This window comes from Lathamus discolor, chromosome 5 (assembly GCF_037157495.1).
Source record: "Lathamus discolor isolate bLatDis1 chromosome 5, bLatDis1.hap1, whole genome shotgun sequence".
Taxonomy (NCBI): Eukaryota; Metazoa; Chordata; class Aves; order Psittaciformes; family Psittacidae; genus Lathamus; species Lathamus discolor.
The window spans coordinates 80,133,314-80,151,650 of NC_088888.1; the positions used below are offsets into that span (position 1 = coordinate 80,133,314).

An 18,337-nucleotide genomic window follows, 5' to 3' on the forward strand; every position below is an offset into this window, starting at 1 on the left:
AGAATTAAAGCTTTGGGGACATCTACTGATACGTTTTTAAATAACTTCACCTTTTCATTTACATCTTTGCTTTCTGTCAGGCTTCCTCCTAATAACTTTAGGTTTCAGAAAAGTGCAACCAGTCCTTACATTTCTAATGGAAAGTCTGCTCTGTTTGCACACAGATTCTCAAGCAGTTGTGAGAAGATGTGGTCCAAATTTTTATAATAACAGTCAGCTCTGATTTGATTAAATCAGCATACAGAATAGGAGAGTATAAATTTAATCAGTGAAGGCATGAAATTATTTATTTTAATAAGGTAAAAACATTTTCTTTCAAAGCTAACAGGTAGTTTATTATGACATGCTTCAATTGTTCTATGCTCATGTTATTACCTTGTTATAATATTAGTGTATGTGAATCCAGACAAGACTGAAAACATGAAGGCTTTGACCTTATCAACATTACATTTCCCTCTCTTATTCTGTCTTTGATAACATCAGTGTTGCACGTCTAACAGAAATAATTTTTCAGAGATTTCTATGCAGAAATTTTGAAATTTCAAAGCCATCCTTTGATTTTGGAGGAAAGAAACACTGTAAACTAGTATTTCCTTAAAAATACTAATCCTGAGTTTTGACAAGCTCTAGCAAACTTGAAAGTCACAGATTTTTTGGCTCAGGGATCAGTTTATCTGTTTCTCTCGAGAGGAGTCAATGAAAGTGCATTGTTAGAAATGTATCTATAATTGAAATCTCTCAAGATCATTCAGTTTTTCCTTGTTATCTGGTCCTGGAAAGCCACCCATCCAGTTCTCTGCTTAGGTCTGGTGGTCTTTTATCCAAGTGTTGCAAGGGGATTCAAGTTCTGGGACAAGAAATCTAAACTGAAAAAACGCTGCTTTTCTGAACTGAGCTCTACCCATCTCCTTTTTTAAAATCCACTCTGCCCAGCATTAAAACTTTGTAGCAGATTTGTATGATTACATAGCTGTGCATGGATTCACTCCCCTAGAGCAGAGACAAATTGACTATGCGCTTGCCTGCTATGAGGCAGCTATATCCTATGTTTTTTAATCAATGTTCATTCTCTTTCTATGTTTCTTTTATGGGAAAATGTTAAAACAGAAAAATCTTAGGAAGATCTTAATTGCTAGAAGCACTTACTAGACTTTCCTTTTGAATTCATGTAAGTGACCATGGTACATGTAGAAGCTAGCTTCATCGACTGCGCTCTTTCTGCTTTTATGTCTTTGGGAGCTATTTCTGCCTGAAGAATGTGTTCCTAGAGTACATTTTCAGAGGCCCTTATCCTACAGAATTGGGTGCAGCTTCTTTTTTCAGAGAAAAACACAAAACATATCTGACAAAACCAGTCCTGTAGAAATTCACGAGTTCTGCAATTTTTCCACCTTGATTAAATATTAAAATTATGGAAAAAATGGAATGTTTTGTCACTTCAAATAATAATGACATTGCTTTCCTACAAACTCAATTTTACTTTTTTAAGCCAAAAATTCTAGAATGCTCAAATACTCAAATAACATTTTATGCCAGGTCAAATGAAGCATTTAATGTGATCCAAAACTTTTTTTGGACTTCTCGATTTGCCAAATCTTTGTGGGTCAACTCAAATGATTTCATTTATTTTCTTGAATTGACAGCAAACAAACGGAAGTGAACTGGTTATTCACATAGCTTTAGTTGAAAATGAGCTTAAAATACAGAGGGTTTGGTCATGAGAGTGAATGACCTCCAGTTCCACATATATTCCTTCTTGGCTATCTTCCCCAAAAGATTTGATTTTGCCTTCTCAGCCCAAGTTTTACTTCCCTTGTGTTTATTATTTGATAAAGTGCCAGCAAATGTATTTGTAGGAGATCAGCAATACACCAAAGATTATTTTCTTGCTGTGTTAGTTGGATTCTTAAGCTGCTTGTGGTTTTTTTGATGTTGAAGTAGATTTTATTCTGCTGTCTGTCTGGGATATATCACTGCTACAACTCTGGTGCCAGAAGCTATGTGCACAAAGGAGGCTAAAACATAATTATCACTGTAGGTATAAGGAGTTTTATCTGATGCTCTCCCCCTGGTTAGGCTTATTATTTCTGGACATAGATCTAACCAAGTTAATTACTGTTTTAACAATCCAACATTACTGCATGTAACATGCACTTAACTTATCTGCAGGACTTTAATTTTAAGCATAAAAATCAAATACTAAATGTGTTTCCCTTGACAGGCCCCCTGATAAGGGGAAGATGCCTAGGAACACAGTAGTACTTGTGCGAATGCCAGAACTGAAGCCCTGGCTGTGTACGGCACAACACAGCAGGGCAGGTTCGTGTTGCCTGTAGGAGTAGAGCTCAGGCGTTTCTGCAGTCCAGATGAGTCGATTAACCTCTGCTGAAGCTCAGAAACCCTCAGCTAATACTGTTTTCCTAAGCAATTACTTACTTTGAGCTATCACACACTGCTGTATGTTTCTGAGAGAGTATTCAGGATGCAGTGGTTAGATGTTTTCTGCTCCCTTTTAAGGCAAGGTTGGGGGAGATAAATGGAATTGACTGATCGCAGAACAGTAATCTCCACTCCTCTGGCCTTTCTGAGAAGAAGGGAAAGGTTTGCTCATTTCATCTACACGTCTCTCTTTAACCTCCCTGTGTAGCTGTGAATAGATGCAATATGTCAAAAGCCACAGGTACCAGCACAGGCAGAAGCTCAGGTATTAAGCTGAAGGAACATGACATTAGCTTTTAGCCAATTAACATGGCTGTAGGGGGGAACCATCTGGAATAAATCTGCAAAGCAAACAGTTAACAGAAACCCAGCAGGCAGCATTATGGATTGGCATATTTGCATGGTACTTCATTAGCAAATAAACATATACCTTCCATTTCAGGCATGAAGCAAAACAGTATTAAAACAGGTCTCTGATAGTTAATACAACCTTTTTTTTTATTAAATGACACATTTGTAAGAGCTGTGTGAATCACTGCAAGGAAAAGGTTGCGCAAACTCCAGTGACTGCAGTTATGTATTGGCACAGCCAAAATAACTGCTCCTGAGTTAACATAGAAATGTATTTTTTTCTTGGTTTGTGGTTGCAAAAGACTGCTTTGATAACATTGCTAGTATCAGCTAATGATTCAGTATGCAGAGGAGCAAATCATGCATCAGCAAACTGGAATAAACCAGTCAGCTTTAGCCTGCTTCTGGAACTTCATACTTTGCTGTGTTTATATTTTTCTCCATTAGAGACCCACAGCAGGAGCCGTAAAATTCGTCATCACATATTTATTCCTGCCAAGGGTTTGCTGAACACATTAGGCTATAGCATAGAAATGTTAGACCAGGCTAGTATTGATAGTTCAAAATTAACCATCCATCCTCTTCCTTCTCAAGGCTATTTCTGTGTTCAGAAGATGGCACAGGATGTACAGTCAGAACTCTTCAGATGGAAAAAGTCCATCTTTGAAGCTGCAGCAACAGAAAGCACCACAGTTTCCCAAGCAACTCTGCTTCACTGATGGACATCTCAACAAGGACTGGTGTATCAGCTAGCAGAGCGCACCTCTGCCCAACAGTGGGAGCAAACCCAGGACTCAGTAGAGCTCCTTCACATTCAGGCTCCTGGGAGAGCCATGGCAAAGCACAGGGAATGTGTTTATCAGCCGGCTGAGGAATCAACAGTGGTAAGCATACCAACACAATCAGCGAATATGTGGCTCATGGGAAATACATATATTATGGGAGAACAAATGGTGCTCCTAAAACCAATTAGCATAAGTATACAGGGAAACAGATTACTTGTCACAAAAGCACCTGCTATTAGAAAGAGGGTACTTTCAGACTAATAAAATTTTCCTGTTTTCTATACCAGAAAATCTTAGCAATTAGTATAGTAATTGCAATATTTTAGCTAGTTGCAGAACATTCAAACAAACTTCCACTTGCAAACTGTTGTTCAGATATATAAACAATGGGACTAGATATCAGTGTAGGATTAAATCTGATCACTTTTAACTGGTTTAATGCCACCTGATCTTTTCTCCAGAAAAAGAAAAAACACTAGGATGGCTAGAGAAGCAAAATACCACATTTAGCACAGCTCTCCCTAACTAGCCCTGCTACAAAATCATCAGATGGAGCAAAATATCACACATCTGCACCTAGCCAGCTAGTTCAGGTATTTTGATTCAGTGGCACACTGTGCTGTAGAGATATAGCATAAACCATAATTACACTTATTGGCCTGCTCGTGCCATAATTGATCAGGGAGCTGTCCTGAAGACCAGAGCTTTTGGATATAGATGGTGATGATAATTAAAATGTTTGCATTTGTCAACAGTTGCTTCACCCCAGGCACTACCTAACGAGCCACAGTCTGCTGTATACCTGGGACTGAAATAACCATGGTAACTCTGGGTATATAGTGACATTTTAATGATCACTACTGCCTATCCTCAGGCCATCACTTGCAGAACTAAATGGCCCATCAAGAAACAGATGAATAAAGTGGCGTCCATATAACGCATGAAAAATGTTAAGCACTTTAAGGGATTAAATCCATTCACATCTACCTCAGGAGGGAAAAAGGAGAGATAAACGTAATACAAAACCATGTGTTATGAAGAAATACTGAAACTACCACATCCTACTGCTGCAACTGCCACTAAAATGTTAGTACCTACCAATAGCTAGCACGATTTGGTATCTAAGATACCAAAATTATTTCCTATTTTAAGTGCCTCTTACTACATACTGACTTTATAAATGGCAGCAGCAGTATCAAAGGTCTTTCATGCTCAGTCACTGCCAAACTGCAGTAGAAAAACTATCAGTTATAAACTACAGCAATTCTCAAGCAAAGAAAGGGATGCAATACAGCATTAACACTGCTTTTAAAGAAAAAGAGAGTGGAATCCTCTATTTTATTAGTTTTTCATCATTCTGATGAAAATTCTGATTTCTCAAAGAATTCAGGAATTATACTATTTTCTTTGGTGAGGGAGAGGATTTGAGTCTATATAAAAGTGTCTGTAAAACTATCTTGTATTTAGAAGTTCCACTTACCAAAATGAAGAGACAACCAGAGGCAAGTTTTGTGTGTTCAGGAATAGTAGAAAACACGGACAAAATCAAGCAACCAAACACAAGGAGAAAACTGAAAAAGAAAGAATATTAATAATTAATATTTTTCAGAACTCTGACCCAGTGTCCATATTGATCCTACTTCACCGACATTAGTAGAAGGCTATCAATGAACAGTCTTCATTAATAGAAGGGAATTCAACCACTACTTGGTTCATTAAAGACATTAGAACAACCTGTTACTAAAGCCACATGCTTCTGAGCAGCACTGGTAGAATTAATGGAAACATGCACAAGACAAGAGATTTTCTTGGAGAAATGACCCAATATACGCAGATACTACTTTTGGTATGACAATCCTTTATGCAGTCCAGATACAATTAGTGGCTTTGAAGAAAGCTAACCAAATGGAGAGTCCTGTCCCAAGTCTGAAAAATCATTTCTTCCACAACTGACCACAAATATCCTGTTGTTTGAGCTTACTGAAGAGATAAAGATACATACTGAACCTAACTGCCCATCTGTCTGAGCAACAGACTTCATGTACAAACTATCAGAATCTGAGAGGTAGCTGACTTGTGGCATCACTGCCCTAAATGAATAGGATCCATTCTGGGAACAAATTTAATACCATACAATCCATTGAAGAAGTTAAAATAGGGGAGTGAATGAAGAAAGTCTTACACAAGTCATGCTACTACAGTTGGGAAAACATGACCACAGTTTTGAGCTTGCATGAGCTTGCATGTTTTGTGTACTGACAAATACACCCAGGCAAAGCAAATCACCAATGTGCTGCTAAATCTATTTGCAAGGAAGAGCAAACACTCAGTATCACTGTAGAAATTCTTGCATATCCCATGTCTGATCCTTATAGCATACAGCACATGTGGTATTTGCAGACATAAGCCTGCAGAGCTTTGAGGCCTTCAATATGGATGATAACAAATATCCTTTCTTATTGTACTGCTTCACCATTAATAATACAATTGTACTGGTGAAACCATCTATGAATTGTATCAGAAAAGAAGTACATTTCACCCATAACACCATGAATTGACTAAGCAGCAGCCAGACAGCACACTGGAGGAGTGCAAGGCAGTGCATGTTCTGTATTTTAAATTCTTGTACTAGACTTTGCAAGCAGTAGTAATTGATTCTATCAATGTTTTGCTAATTTCTTTCTTGGAACAAGACAAGTGAAATGCTTGTCAGTCATGCTGGGCAATGAGTCAACCAAAAAAGGGCAGGCCTTTGGCTTTTGTCTGACTTGCTGGGACTCTTATTAGCAGATGCCTTAACACAACATGAATATGTACTGTAATTAATGCAGATACATATCTTTAAGACAGTGAAAATGGCTCTTTCCTGGTACAGAAAGGACTCAAATCTCTTCCAAGGACAAAGGGAAAAGCATAGAAATTACTGATCTATATAGAAGGTGCACATGCTCTTCCACATGATGTTTCATTTAACCAGCATAATAATTCTGAAGACAAAGAAAGCAGCTTTTCAGAATAGTATCACGAAGTGTATGTATTTTTCTGGTAGCCAAGTTGAACATCTCAGCAGTGTGCTCTTGTACACTAATACTCTGAGCTGTACTAGCAAGAATTTATCAAGCAGGTTGAGGGAAGTATTTCCCACTGTTGGGCATCTGAAAGACCAGATCTGGAGTGTTGTACCCATTTTGAGGCTTCCCAGCATGGGAGAGAGATGGACAGACTGAAGCAAGTGCAGTGGAGGGCCACAGAGGTGGTTGGGGCTGCAGCTCAGGAAATACAGCAGCAGATCTGCATTTGTCCAGCTTGGACAAAGGGATGGTGAGACCTCTGACTGTTGCCCTCAGCTATCTAATTCTGTTTATGAAGAAGGCAGAGATGACACATTTTGCAGGGAAGAAAATTATGACTACCTATAAGGGGAAAAAAATCAGTGTGAATGTAGTTCAGTACCAGAACAAGTTGCCCAGGGAGGCTGTGTGTACTGGGTTTGGGTGGCAGGGTTTTGCTAGCAGGGGGTGCTAGGGGTGGCCTTTTGTGAGAAGTTGCTGGAAGCTTCCCCAGTGTCTGGTAGACCCAATTCCAGCCAGCTCCAAGTCGTAACCACCGCTGCCCAAGGCTGAGCCCATCACTGACAGTGGTAGTGCCTCTGGGATAGCATAGGAAAGAGGAGAGGGGAGTTGGGGGAAGAAGAAGGAAGGCGGGTCCCTATACTGGGGCAGAGGGATGCCCAAAGGAGGCTGTAATGCCATGTGAAGCCTGTGCTGAAGTTTTTGGCAGCACCTGTGGCCTCATGGAGAGAGGAGCCCACAATGGAGCAGGTTTGCTGCAGGACTTGTGATCCCATGGGAGACCAATTCTGGAACAGTCTGTCCCTGCAGGACTGCACCCATTAGAAGGGACCCACACTGGAGCAGAGGAAGGTGTGAGGAGTCCTACCCTGAGGAGGAAGAAGTGTCAGAGACAATGTGTGATGAATTGATCACAATTCCCGTCCCCCTGTGCCACTGTGAGGGAGGAGGTAGAGAAACTGGGAGTAAAGTTAAGCCCATGATAAAGGAAGCAATGGGGTGATGGTGTTTTGAGATTTGTGTTTATTTTCTCATTACCCTACTCTGAGTTGACTGGTAATAAACTAAATCAATTTTTCCAAAATCAAGTCTGTTTTGCCCATGATGGCAATTGGTGAGCGATCTCTCCATGTCCTTATCTCAACCTACGAGCTTTTGTTATGTTTTCTCTCCACTGCTCAGGTGAGGAGGGGAGTGATACATCAGCTTTGGTGGGCACCTGGCATCCAGCCAGGGTCAGGTCACCACACTGTGAAATCTGTGTTTGAATCTCTGAAATCTCTGAAATTTCAGAACTTGGCTGGAAAAGGCTCTGGTCTGACTATGAAGTGAGCAATTAAGGAGCTAAAATTACTCTTTCCATTGTAACATATGGACTTTCCATAGTACTGTAATATAGTAGTGCTGTAATATATCCAGTACATTAGATAAAAATATAAGTCCATTCCTTCAGAATTCCTAGTAGAAAATCTGATGTGCAACACAGTAAGATACTGGAGGCACATTTTGTAGCGCTATCACTTCACTGCCGGGGAGAAGTTCTACTCTGAAAATTAAATCTGGTAGGACCCTGCCTATAAGCTCTACTGAGAAGTGTAAGTAAAAACAGTATCCAGGAGGGTAAAGGGTGTGTCTGACACATACCATTGCATGTCTATCTTCTAGACTAGGGAAAGATTAAGATCAGCATATATACGCTTAAAGATTTCACAAAAGACTCATTCAAATGACAAAAATCCACCTTGTGAGTAATTTTGCTCCCTTCATCCCCCCTCTTTTTAAAATAGGAAAATCTCCCAGAACATTACTGGTAGTTTCAGCTGCTACAGTCTTCAGATACAATCCCCTATAATTACATCCTACTGACATGGGCATAAATGTGGTTTCTCCTCATTAAGGCTTGCATGGAGGGCAAAATAAAATTAAGAAGTGACTAAGAATTTACGGTAAAAGGATGTAATTTCTTTTGCTGAATTTCTTTAGTTCTGAATCAGTTAAAATTGTATTTTCGTACTTCCTTTGCGTTTAGGTATTAAAAATTGCTCTTGTTTAGTTGTATTCCAGTATTACCAACTAAATTGGAGGCCCAGTTGTACTGGGTCTTACCCAAACACGCAGTACAAGTTTTCACTTGGACGAGATCTCTTACGGCACAAATACAGAAAACAGACACAGCAGGAAAAAAGCAAGTTTGTTGTTCCCATACCATAGATGGAGACCACAGCATAGAAAAGGTAAGGAACTTGCCTAAGCCTACATGGAAAGTCTTTATGTGTGGAATAAACCTAAACCATTTAAGTCCCAGCCCACTCCTGCAGTCGCAAAACCATCCTCCACTCATCCACCACTTGTTTTTCCATAGTTCTTCAAACTGTGATTTAGAAGATCACTGTGGGCACAGTGTTAACTCACGATAGATGGGAAAAGTGAGTCAGGAGAGGGAATCAGTACAGTTAAGCTGTGTATTAATCAAAATAAAGGTAAATATTCAGGAAAGCCAGGTGCACTTTAGATTAGCACCTGGTAGACATAATTCTGCAGATTTTCCATGAAAAGCAGAAACAATCCTCACAGCACACATAAGAAGAGTCTTGGAAAGATATTTTTCCAAACCTCTATAACCTTTTATACTCAGTTTTCCCAGAAATTCTAAAAGGAATGAAGCATCGTCATTATTATTATTATTAAAGAAAAATATTTGCATTTATCCACTCACACATTCAACTCTTGCTCCTTTATCCCTCATTCTTCCCCCCAACACTGAACACTTTTTTTTACTGCCATTCAGCATATTATGTCTAAAATTAGACTGTAAGCACTTTGGGGGGGGGACATAAACCCAGTCCTATTAGCCTTACAAAACTAGATGCATACTTCTAGGTGCTGTAAAACACAATAGTAGGAACAAAATTAAAAAAGTGTTTTGGGATATTTTCTGTAGTTTATTTACACTGCTGCGCTTTCCTTTGAAGTAAACCAATAGTCAGGATTCGCTTTCTATAATATAAACTGTTTACTCAGACCAAGCACTTCTCTTTTTCCCCAGCTAGAAGTGAAGGCACGAAGGAAGCAGCAACACCTTTCACCTGGCTAGATGTTAAACAAGGATCTGTCCAGCAAAAATAAATAAGGTTCAAACCCTGTTGTGTCAAAGTGTGTAAGTTGTTTCCTATCATGAACTATTTCTCCAGTGACAGATGAAGTGCAGAGGGTTACACTAAGCCCTGGATAGTCATTTTATAACCCTCAATAGAGGAAAAAGTATTTTCCAATGCCATCATTTGAACTGTGTGTTATGATGACATGCTAGACAAGAGGATGCTGCTGTACGTAGTGAGTAGTAGAAAGCAAAACACAGAGCAATTATATTTGGCCTCTAGTGGTTCAGTCTGGATCATATATTTGTTCAGGCTGAAAAAACAGATCGTCTTTCCTCATGCATTCAGTATCAGACAGTAAAACATATGCCTTAGGCAGCAACTTCCCATAAAATTATTCAAGCCCTGCCATAGCATTGTATTTTATCAAAAGCAGCAACTTCCATTTTGTTTTGGCAGTAACCAGTTTTGATGCAGATCCTTTCATCTTATTCCCCTGCTTCTGAAAGTATACACTAATTGGAGAAAAGCCAATTTATGAAAGATAATATAACTCAGAAGCTTTGATATTTATTCAATCCACCTCTCATAAATTTTTCTTACTGGCTAATTAGGAACCACCAATTCTCCATTTATTTAATTTTCAACAGAATTTTATTACAGTTTGTGATTTGAGGGCTGTTCATATGGAAGAGGGTGTTCAGCTTAAAGCAATTGTTAAAACATTACTCAGGGAATATTGTAAGCACAAAAAGTACACTCAGGGAAGATCTTTAAAAGCCATTTAGCTATGTTATTTACAGCTAGAATTAAAATAATCAAAAGTTAAACATTTGAAAAGAGTTTTTTGACCTCTTCTGTAAATAATAAAAGCATACAATTGTTAAAATGACATAATTAAATGATTAGACCACCAGAGTTATGTTCCAGTATTATTTGAGGTCTGATTGAATCCCCATAAATGCAAGCACATTCAGGTTTTTGACCAAAACTGTTTGCAAACTGTTGGCAGTGCCATTATCCTGGATTTTGTATGGAAGATAGAAAATGCTTGAAAGCTTCGGCTAACCTTAGCTACAATGGAAAAGTAGATTACTTTTCCCATTGGTCAAAAGTCAAAACTAATGCAAGTTTCTTGCAAACTTACAGAAAGTTGTTTGCATTAATAAGGTCTAAGTCTACAAAGAAGCTATCAGAGCCCCTCCAGAAATAATTTCCTCCACAGCCAGGAGCAGTGCCCATGTTTTCTTAACAGCGACCAGGATCTTGCTGAACTGAGTATCCAAGTACCAGCTTTAAATGACTTTTAAATTCTTGAATGCATAAAATGAGTGTGAGGCATTAGATAAATAAATGTGCTGAAGATTATACTGGATGTCTAGAACCAATAGATCCATTATAGGTTTAGATAAGTGGATACCCAGTAAAAACCCTATAAAGAAAGGAAGGAAAGAGGTGGTCATTCATGGCACTTATACTTTCATTGGTACTATTAGTTTTGGTGAACAGTTGTCACAGAAAGCGAAGAGACAGATACTTGATAAGTACACAAAGTCCCTGCCATGGCTAGATGCTGTCAGTACCCTCCCCCCTTCCGGTGTGTTAGAAAAGGAGACTTCAGCGTTCCATGGAGCTAATGGGGTCAGAGAAAAACAGCGCAATCTGAACTAGGAGTTACTGTTATACATACACACAGTTTGCCAGGCACTAAGTTCCCATAGAGGAGAAGGTTGTACATCCTGTTGGACTGACAGCTGGTGTACTATGTCGCACCCCAGAGCAGATGTGCATGCTCAAGACAGGAAGGCAGCAGAAACCTGACAGCTCTTGTTAGCCTCGATGCACTTCTAGTGTTTCTGAGCAGACAGTTCTTGGAGGTGGGTGGAAATATCTTCTCTGATAGGATATGGGAAGACAAATACCAAAGCAGTTTCTAGCTTCAGGAAGAACTGAAAGTGAAAACGATAGCTAGTGCAGGAGTGAGGAAGACATTTATGCAGATCCTGTGGTATCTCCCTTAGAAGTAATCTTTTCAACATTCCTATAAAACAGATAATGCACTGCTGACATGGTGGAAAAGAAAACAGTTTAACAGTTTTGATAGTGCAAGCCATGTGGATTAAATTTTCCATCATTTATAGTTTCAATGTGACTTGTTTATGCAAAAAAATGAGATATGACAAAGGTTATTACAATTTGTTAAAAATGTTTGACAAAAGCCGCATGGAGAATAAGCGCTCTCCCATAGAAAAAGCTCATAAATTTCTCCTGTAGACTTTCCTTAAAATGACTTGCATTTCAAGGTTTTCTTCAAGTGGAAGCATGTAGCATGTTAAGGGCTTGATACCGCTCTGCCTTCTACCCAGAAATAACACAACCCCGTCTATGGAGAGGTGGAATATGAAGACCTCATTGTCTTAAAATGTGAAAATAAAGTGGATAGGAAACTTTAAAAGCAATTTTTGAGATTAGAAAAAACCCAAACCAAAACCAGACTGCAGCAAACCCAGCTTTTTATATACTCTTTCTTTAAAATAATTGTTACCTTTTTCAGAAATATACAAATTTGAATGGAATTTCATGTCTGAAATTTTCCAAGAACTGAACCTGCTGGTGAAGCAACTTGCTCAGAAAGCTGAATTTTGTCAGGCTCTGATGCATAAATTTTATTTAAACAATATTTTATTTTCCATTCCCCTATGTGATGTTTATGCATTTTTATTGAAGAGTTCAAGTACGCAGTGTAAAAAAGAGTACTGTCAATCTAAATTGACCTTTCCTGTCATATTTTTAAGGAGTCATATTTTTAGCGGTGTCTGCTAAGTAACTGTATATGGCTTATACTGAAAAAGTAAGAAAAAGGCTATCACAAGAGATGTAACAAAAACCAACCAAATGAAATAGCTCAGATACCTATGGGACACCAATGAAAGTGTCATTAAATGCACATTTGATAATCCATTCCATCATAGACAAAAAGTAAAACATCAAGGTAAATTTCTCAAGGGATCTATAGAGCAGGCATCATTCTTCCTTGAGCAAGCACGTCAGCTTAAAAGATACAAAACCAAGAAATGCTAAATGCCATTAATTCTCACATTTTACCACAATACTGGGTAAGACAATAAACCATCCTTTTTTATTTTATTTTATTCTTAATGGAGAAAGGTACTTCCAGTGGCAACATCAGAGTTTTGATGTGTATTGTAGCACACCACGATATCAGCCTGTGACAGCTATGGGACGAATGGTACAAAATGATTAAAAATGACAAACAGCAGTTAATCTGCTCACTTTATGATGCTTTCATTCAGCAGATTGATTAAGACTGGAATGATTTATTACCTTTTTAACATACTGAAATATAGAATAATATTTTTAAACACTCCAGTCAGGAGAATGAGGATGAAAGAGCAAGTCTGTCCTGAACAAAATCATGTGTTCATGGCAGAACTTCCACAAATAGTAAGCATAGCACAGTATTTAAAAGTCCAGCCTACCTTATAGTCCCAGGACCCCTCACAGCGACTATAGAAATCTAAGCAGCCACAAATGCTGGGGTTCATTAAACTTGGCAGAATAATGGCATAATGGCACCAAGAAAAAAAGCTTTTCAGAAGTTTTTTTCAATGTACCAAGATCTAGATCTTCTTTCTCTGAAGTAATTTATCCTATTAACTAATAGCTGGATTTCAGTCTTTACTGAAACCTTACAGTTGTCTTCAGCAGAAGTATGGCTTATGTTGGGAATTATGAGTCATAAATATCACCAGAGCAAAAAAGCCCTGTTAATTTCCTACAGTTTTCTCCCCGTAGTAAACAAAGATATAAATGGAACACAGGATATTTTTCCAACATAACGCACTCTTAGTATTAAACTTACTTCTAAGGACCAATCACTGCACTTTAGTTAGAGGGTGTTCAGTTTTATACCACACTATTAGTCTTGCCTTTCTTAATCTAAATAAGTTCTGTGCTTTCTGGAATCTGAAGTGCCCTTTCTTGTTGTTAGGCAGCAGTACTAACAGACCAGGACCTGATGGCAGAAGCATGTGAGATTGCAAAAGAAGAATCCTGTCTTAAAGGGTTCAAATGACAATGAGAATTTCCTGGATTTAATGTATATATAGCAATACTGATCACCTTTCTCCATGGGGTTCTATGTTCATCCATATGATATCAACATGAAAGCAGCACAAAGTCTCAAAAATGGGGGAAAGTGGGGTATTCACCTATTTCCTTGCATGCTTTAAGGTTCTTACTGGCTAAAAGCAAAGAGCAGATACACACTTTGTCAAGCACTAGGCCTTGCTGAGGTGGGTACAACAAACAGCTTGTGGTTTTGTATCACACACTGCTTTGAGAACAGAACTGCTCTCACAATGACCTAAGGGAAGAAGTAACACTTTTCAAAATGAGGCTTTATTCCATCTGAGCCTCTCCAATCAAAGCCCAAAGCTGTGACTCATTTTCCTCTATTTTTCAGGGTCTTTTATCTCATAATCACTGCAATTGGAAAGAGGGCTATGTAATTTATTCTGTGCATCAAACAAGATATTCTGAAGTCCCTACAACTACTGCTAAGCACTCCAGCAGTGGCTGCATGCAGCATCATGGAAGGGCAGCATCTTGTGTGCTCACAGCAGGATCTGTCACTCCTGCGATGTTTGTGAGGAAGTCGGCTGCTGCTCACGTCTGGCTTCTGTGTGCAAAAGGTATGCTTATGCATTGCTTTGGCAATAATAATATTTCTGTTTCCATAATGAGTTATTTTATTAAATACCGAGTTGCAGGGGTTCTGGAACAACTATTATGCTTATGCAGAATGTTAAATACACAAAGTGATCACTTATTTTCCATGAGGGGAAAAACTTGCCCTTTGAGCTTCTTAAACACGTTAAAGCTGCTGCTTGTCTGTTTGAAATAGCACATGGAGGTGCTTTTACTTTCCAACATTTTATCTTACAGTGGCTTGCACTCTTTGCCAAAATCATCCTGCTTGGAAATTAGTGTTAAACAAGTTTGCATTTTTGAGACATATTACAAGCACAGAGATAATGCTATATGAATTTCACTTTAGCACATCAGTTTCCTTTCACAGATGCCAATCCTGTAGCACTTACTCAAGTGCTCTTCAGGCTGGATGGCCCTTGAGCAACCTGGTCTAGCGGAAGATGTCCCTGCCGACAGCAGGGCAGTTGGACTAGGTGGTCTTAAAAGGTTGCTTCCAACCCAAACCATCCTACGATTCTCTGATTTATGTGGACAGCCTAATCAGAGGTGACTGAGAGTATATACTTCCAAACACTGACTGCATGAGTCAAGGCTGGAGAAGAAGGCCTGAGATCGTTCTGTTAACCACACAGTTGAAGTCAGTTTTCTGGAGCTTCAATGTGCAAAGTACTAGCCTTCAGTAGTTTCATGGTACATCCTAGAGAACAGGATTGTAATTTCCCACGGCTAGGGGACAGGCAGTCATGGATCTCTGGTAGAAGGAGAAAAACACCTCTCTCACTACAAGGAGGTACAGTTAGTTGTCAGCTAAGAATGATAGCTAGCTGTGCAAGTGCCAAGGGAACATTTCTATGTTGTACCATCTATGACTCCCACCACAGCATCTTACACCCTTCAGTGTGCTCAGTCCAGACAACTCCATCATGAGAGAAAGTAGTGTGGTTCCCTTTATTAACAATATGGAGCATAGATATAGGATAGATACGTTTTGGCCTCCTACAATTATATAATATAAATATAAAATAATATATAAAATATATAATAATAATTTTGGCCTCTTACAAAATATAGATATATTTTGGCCTCCTACAATTCATAATGTTTCATATTAAAAATCAGTACTGGTTAGGCACTGAAGGGCTCTTGCAAATTCTCAGTCTCTTTTAAAAGTTAAGTAAAACATTAAATCAAGTGTACATGAGAACCTTATGAGAGTTGAGAATTGATCCTTCCTAGGCTAGGGGTGATTTAAGTTATGCATGGGACCCAAACAGAGCACTCACACAGCCAGGAATCATTCTGAGTTGAGATACACCAGCTGACTGCACCTCCTTGTAGTGAGAGCGGTGTTTTTCTCCCTCCAGCAGAGATGCATGTCTGCCTGTCTCCTAATTGCTCAGGAAACTTGACAAGCAAGAGTGGATGCAGGGTGAGCCAAAAATGTTGTATATATTTATCTCTGAAAAACAAGTTCTGCTAGCTGAACCTTTTTCTTTTCATATATTTTGTAACCTGTTATAAGCATTTATTTATGTAGATTTAAAGAATAAATGCCGAGCAGGACTAGGCATCTTGATTTAAATGAAAAATCATTTAACAGTATCCATCCAGCCGCATGAGAGCACAGAGATAAAAAAGTAACCCAATCAACCAATATATCAAAGCAACAGAAAACATTTTCAACGTAAGAAGACCATTTAGTCAAACCTTCCTACAAAACTGTATGAAATAAACGGTTTTGCAGTATGCTGAGAGCATCACTGAGCTCCAACAATCTCAGGCAAATAAATAGCGAGGACTTAAACTGTCTGTTAAAATAATCACATAAATCTCTAATACAACTAAACTTACACTGGCTTATTTTACAAAGGGAATTCATAAAAATCATGGTCTAGGGCCATGTCCAGTCAAGTGGTGAATATCTACAGGGAAGGAGGCTCCACAGCCTCTCTGGGCAGCCTGGTGCAACACCTGACTGTGCACAGTTACAGTATTTTCTTCATACCAAGTTGCAATTCTTACATCAGAAACACTGATGTGAGGCACTGAGCTTCACATTACTTTACTCCTCACAATATAATCACCACACATCTCTTTTTTTTTTCTTTGAGTGCATCACTCAATATACCAGATTAAGAACAAGTGGGCTTGATGGTCTGGGATGGAGGTGATGATCTGCATCCTTGTCCTCCCGGTGCTAAACTCTTCCAGCTATCCATACCCCAATAACCTCACTTAGTCTGCATCTTTTTGTTGAAAACCTGTAAACCTAATATTGAAGCAGCGAGGTTAGATATCAAGGCCTTTCAACCTAAAATAGTCTTGCCGTTCTGTGTAGTATCCTTATCTGCATTGCTATTCTTGGTGCAGTCTTTCTTTTTATTTTGCCTATTATTTTTCTTGAAACTCAGCTGAAATGCTGTTTTTACTATAGTGAGACATGGTTTACTTTGGATATACCTCGTCTTATTTGTTCACACTGTTTTTAATTTGTCAGAAGGTTTTATTTTATATTACTCAAAATATAAAAAATTCCACCAAACCTGGGTCACTGAAGTAGGAAAACAGAATACATGTTAATAATATCTTGATTACCTAAACTATTATCTTTTGCCCAGCACTGAAGATTTTCTAGCTATTAACTGGTATTTTCAGACACAGAAACCCTGAGTAGCTGTTTTGAGGGGCTGACATACTCAGGAGTCGTAGTTTGTCTGTGGAGCACTTTTGAGGCTCAAGCCAATAATTAGATGCCCAGGCACAGATTCAGATGTGCAGTATGTATCAGCTAACAGCTAAATGAAGCATCTAGAAGTTTCTTTAAATAGTTTTATTTTTCAGAATTAAAAAAAAAATTATAAAATTAGTAATGGAAGTCCATGAAAGTCTGCTTTGTCATGGAACAATCTTTGCAATGAAGTGCTTTGCCATTCACTGATGGATGATTACAGTGCACCAGATCAAAACATACCCAGCCCTCGCAGCAGCGGCTGGTGGCAGATGCCAAGAGAGGTAGCAAGCCAGTAGCTTACCAGCAAGCTGTGGCTCAGGGGTTTCCCAAAACCTCAGGCTGTGGATGTGGACAGGCTCGCTGCTGCTATCAGGTTGCCCCACCACAGTTCTGGAGTCCATGTGTATTTTTAGTATGCATACACAACCCGTGAATAATTTGCAAAGTTCAAGTATAAGCTCTATGAAGATGTATCTTTTAATTTGTTTGCCTGAACCTACTCCTTAAAAAGTGTACTGATGCCACCTCTGTGTGGCATTCTGAGACGTAGTTAATCACCATTCTTGCTCATTTCCTCTGTTTGCATCTTGCCTTTATAAATCCTTACTATAAGTGGGTACAGGTTAAATCTTTCTTCACGAATAGGGAAGAAGCAGACAGAAGTGAGCTCTAACTTCCAAATTCTAACCCAATGACCACTGAACCCAGCCCACGTCAGGCCAAGCAGGCTGGCAGAGTTAATGAACGCTGGTGTCTATTTTTTGTGACTCACAGTGGGGTGATGTGTCTGGAATAATCTCTGTCTGTAGCTTCACCACCAGATTTGTTAACTGGATACAGCTTACACTTTGCGTCTGAGCTAGTCCAATGCTCTAATGCTATGTATAGTTCCTAATATTTACACTTTGCACTACAGGGACAATAACATATGTATATGTTATGTATATGTTATGTTATATGTTATGTATAGGGCACTGCTATTTTAAAACATATTTGCATCCTGCCTGATAAGAGGAATTGGTTAGGGCAATACAACTCTATTTTAAAATTATGATTTTATTATTCCACTTTCTAGGTAAGCCTCAAATCAGAAGCATGGAGAAAAATAAGGGCCAAAATGCAATCTTT

The 18,337-nt window shown here is 38.8% G+C and overlaps 1 protein-coding gene across 2 annotated transcripts in view; it reads right to left on the bottom strand.

Annotated features, from left to right (window-relative positions):
* The window catches only part of KCNQ5 (potassium voltage-gated channel subfamily Q member 5), a 277,823-nt gene that overhangs the window by 79,620 nt on the left and 179,866 nt on the right, over nt 1–18,337 (bottom strand). For both annotated transcript variants that reach the window (XM_065681426.1, XM_065681424.1), the window contains exon 2: nt 5,056–5,146. In XM_065681426.1, coding sequence (XP_065537498.1) covers nt 5,056–5,146 — 91 coding nt within the window. The remainder of the gene's footprint in view (nt 1–5,055; nt 5,147–18,337) is intronic.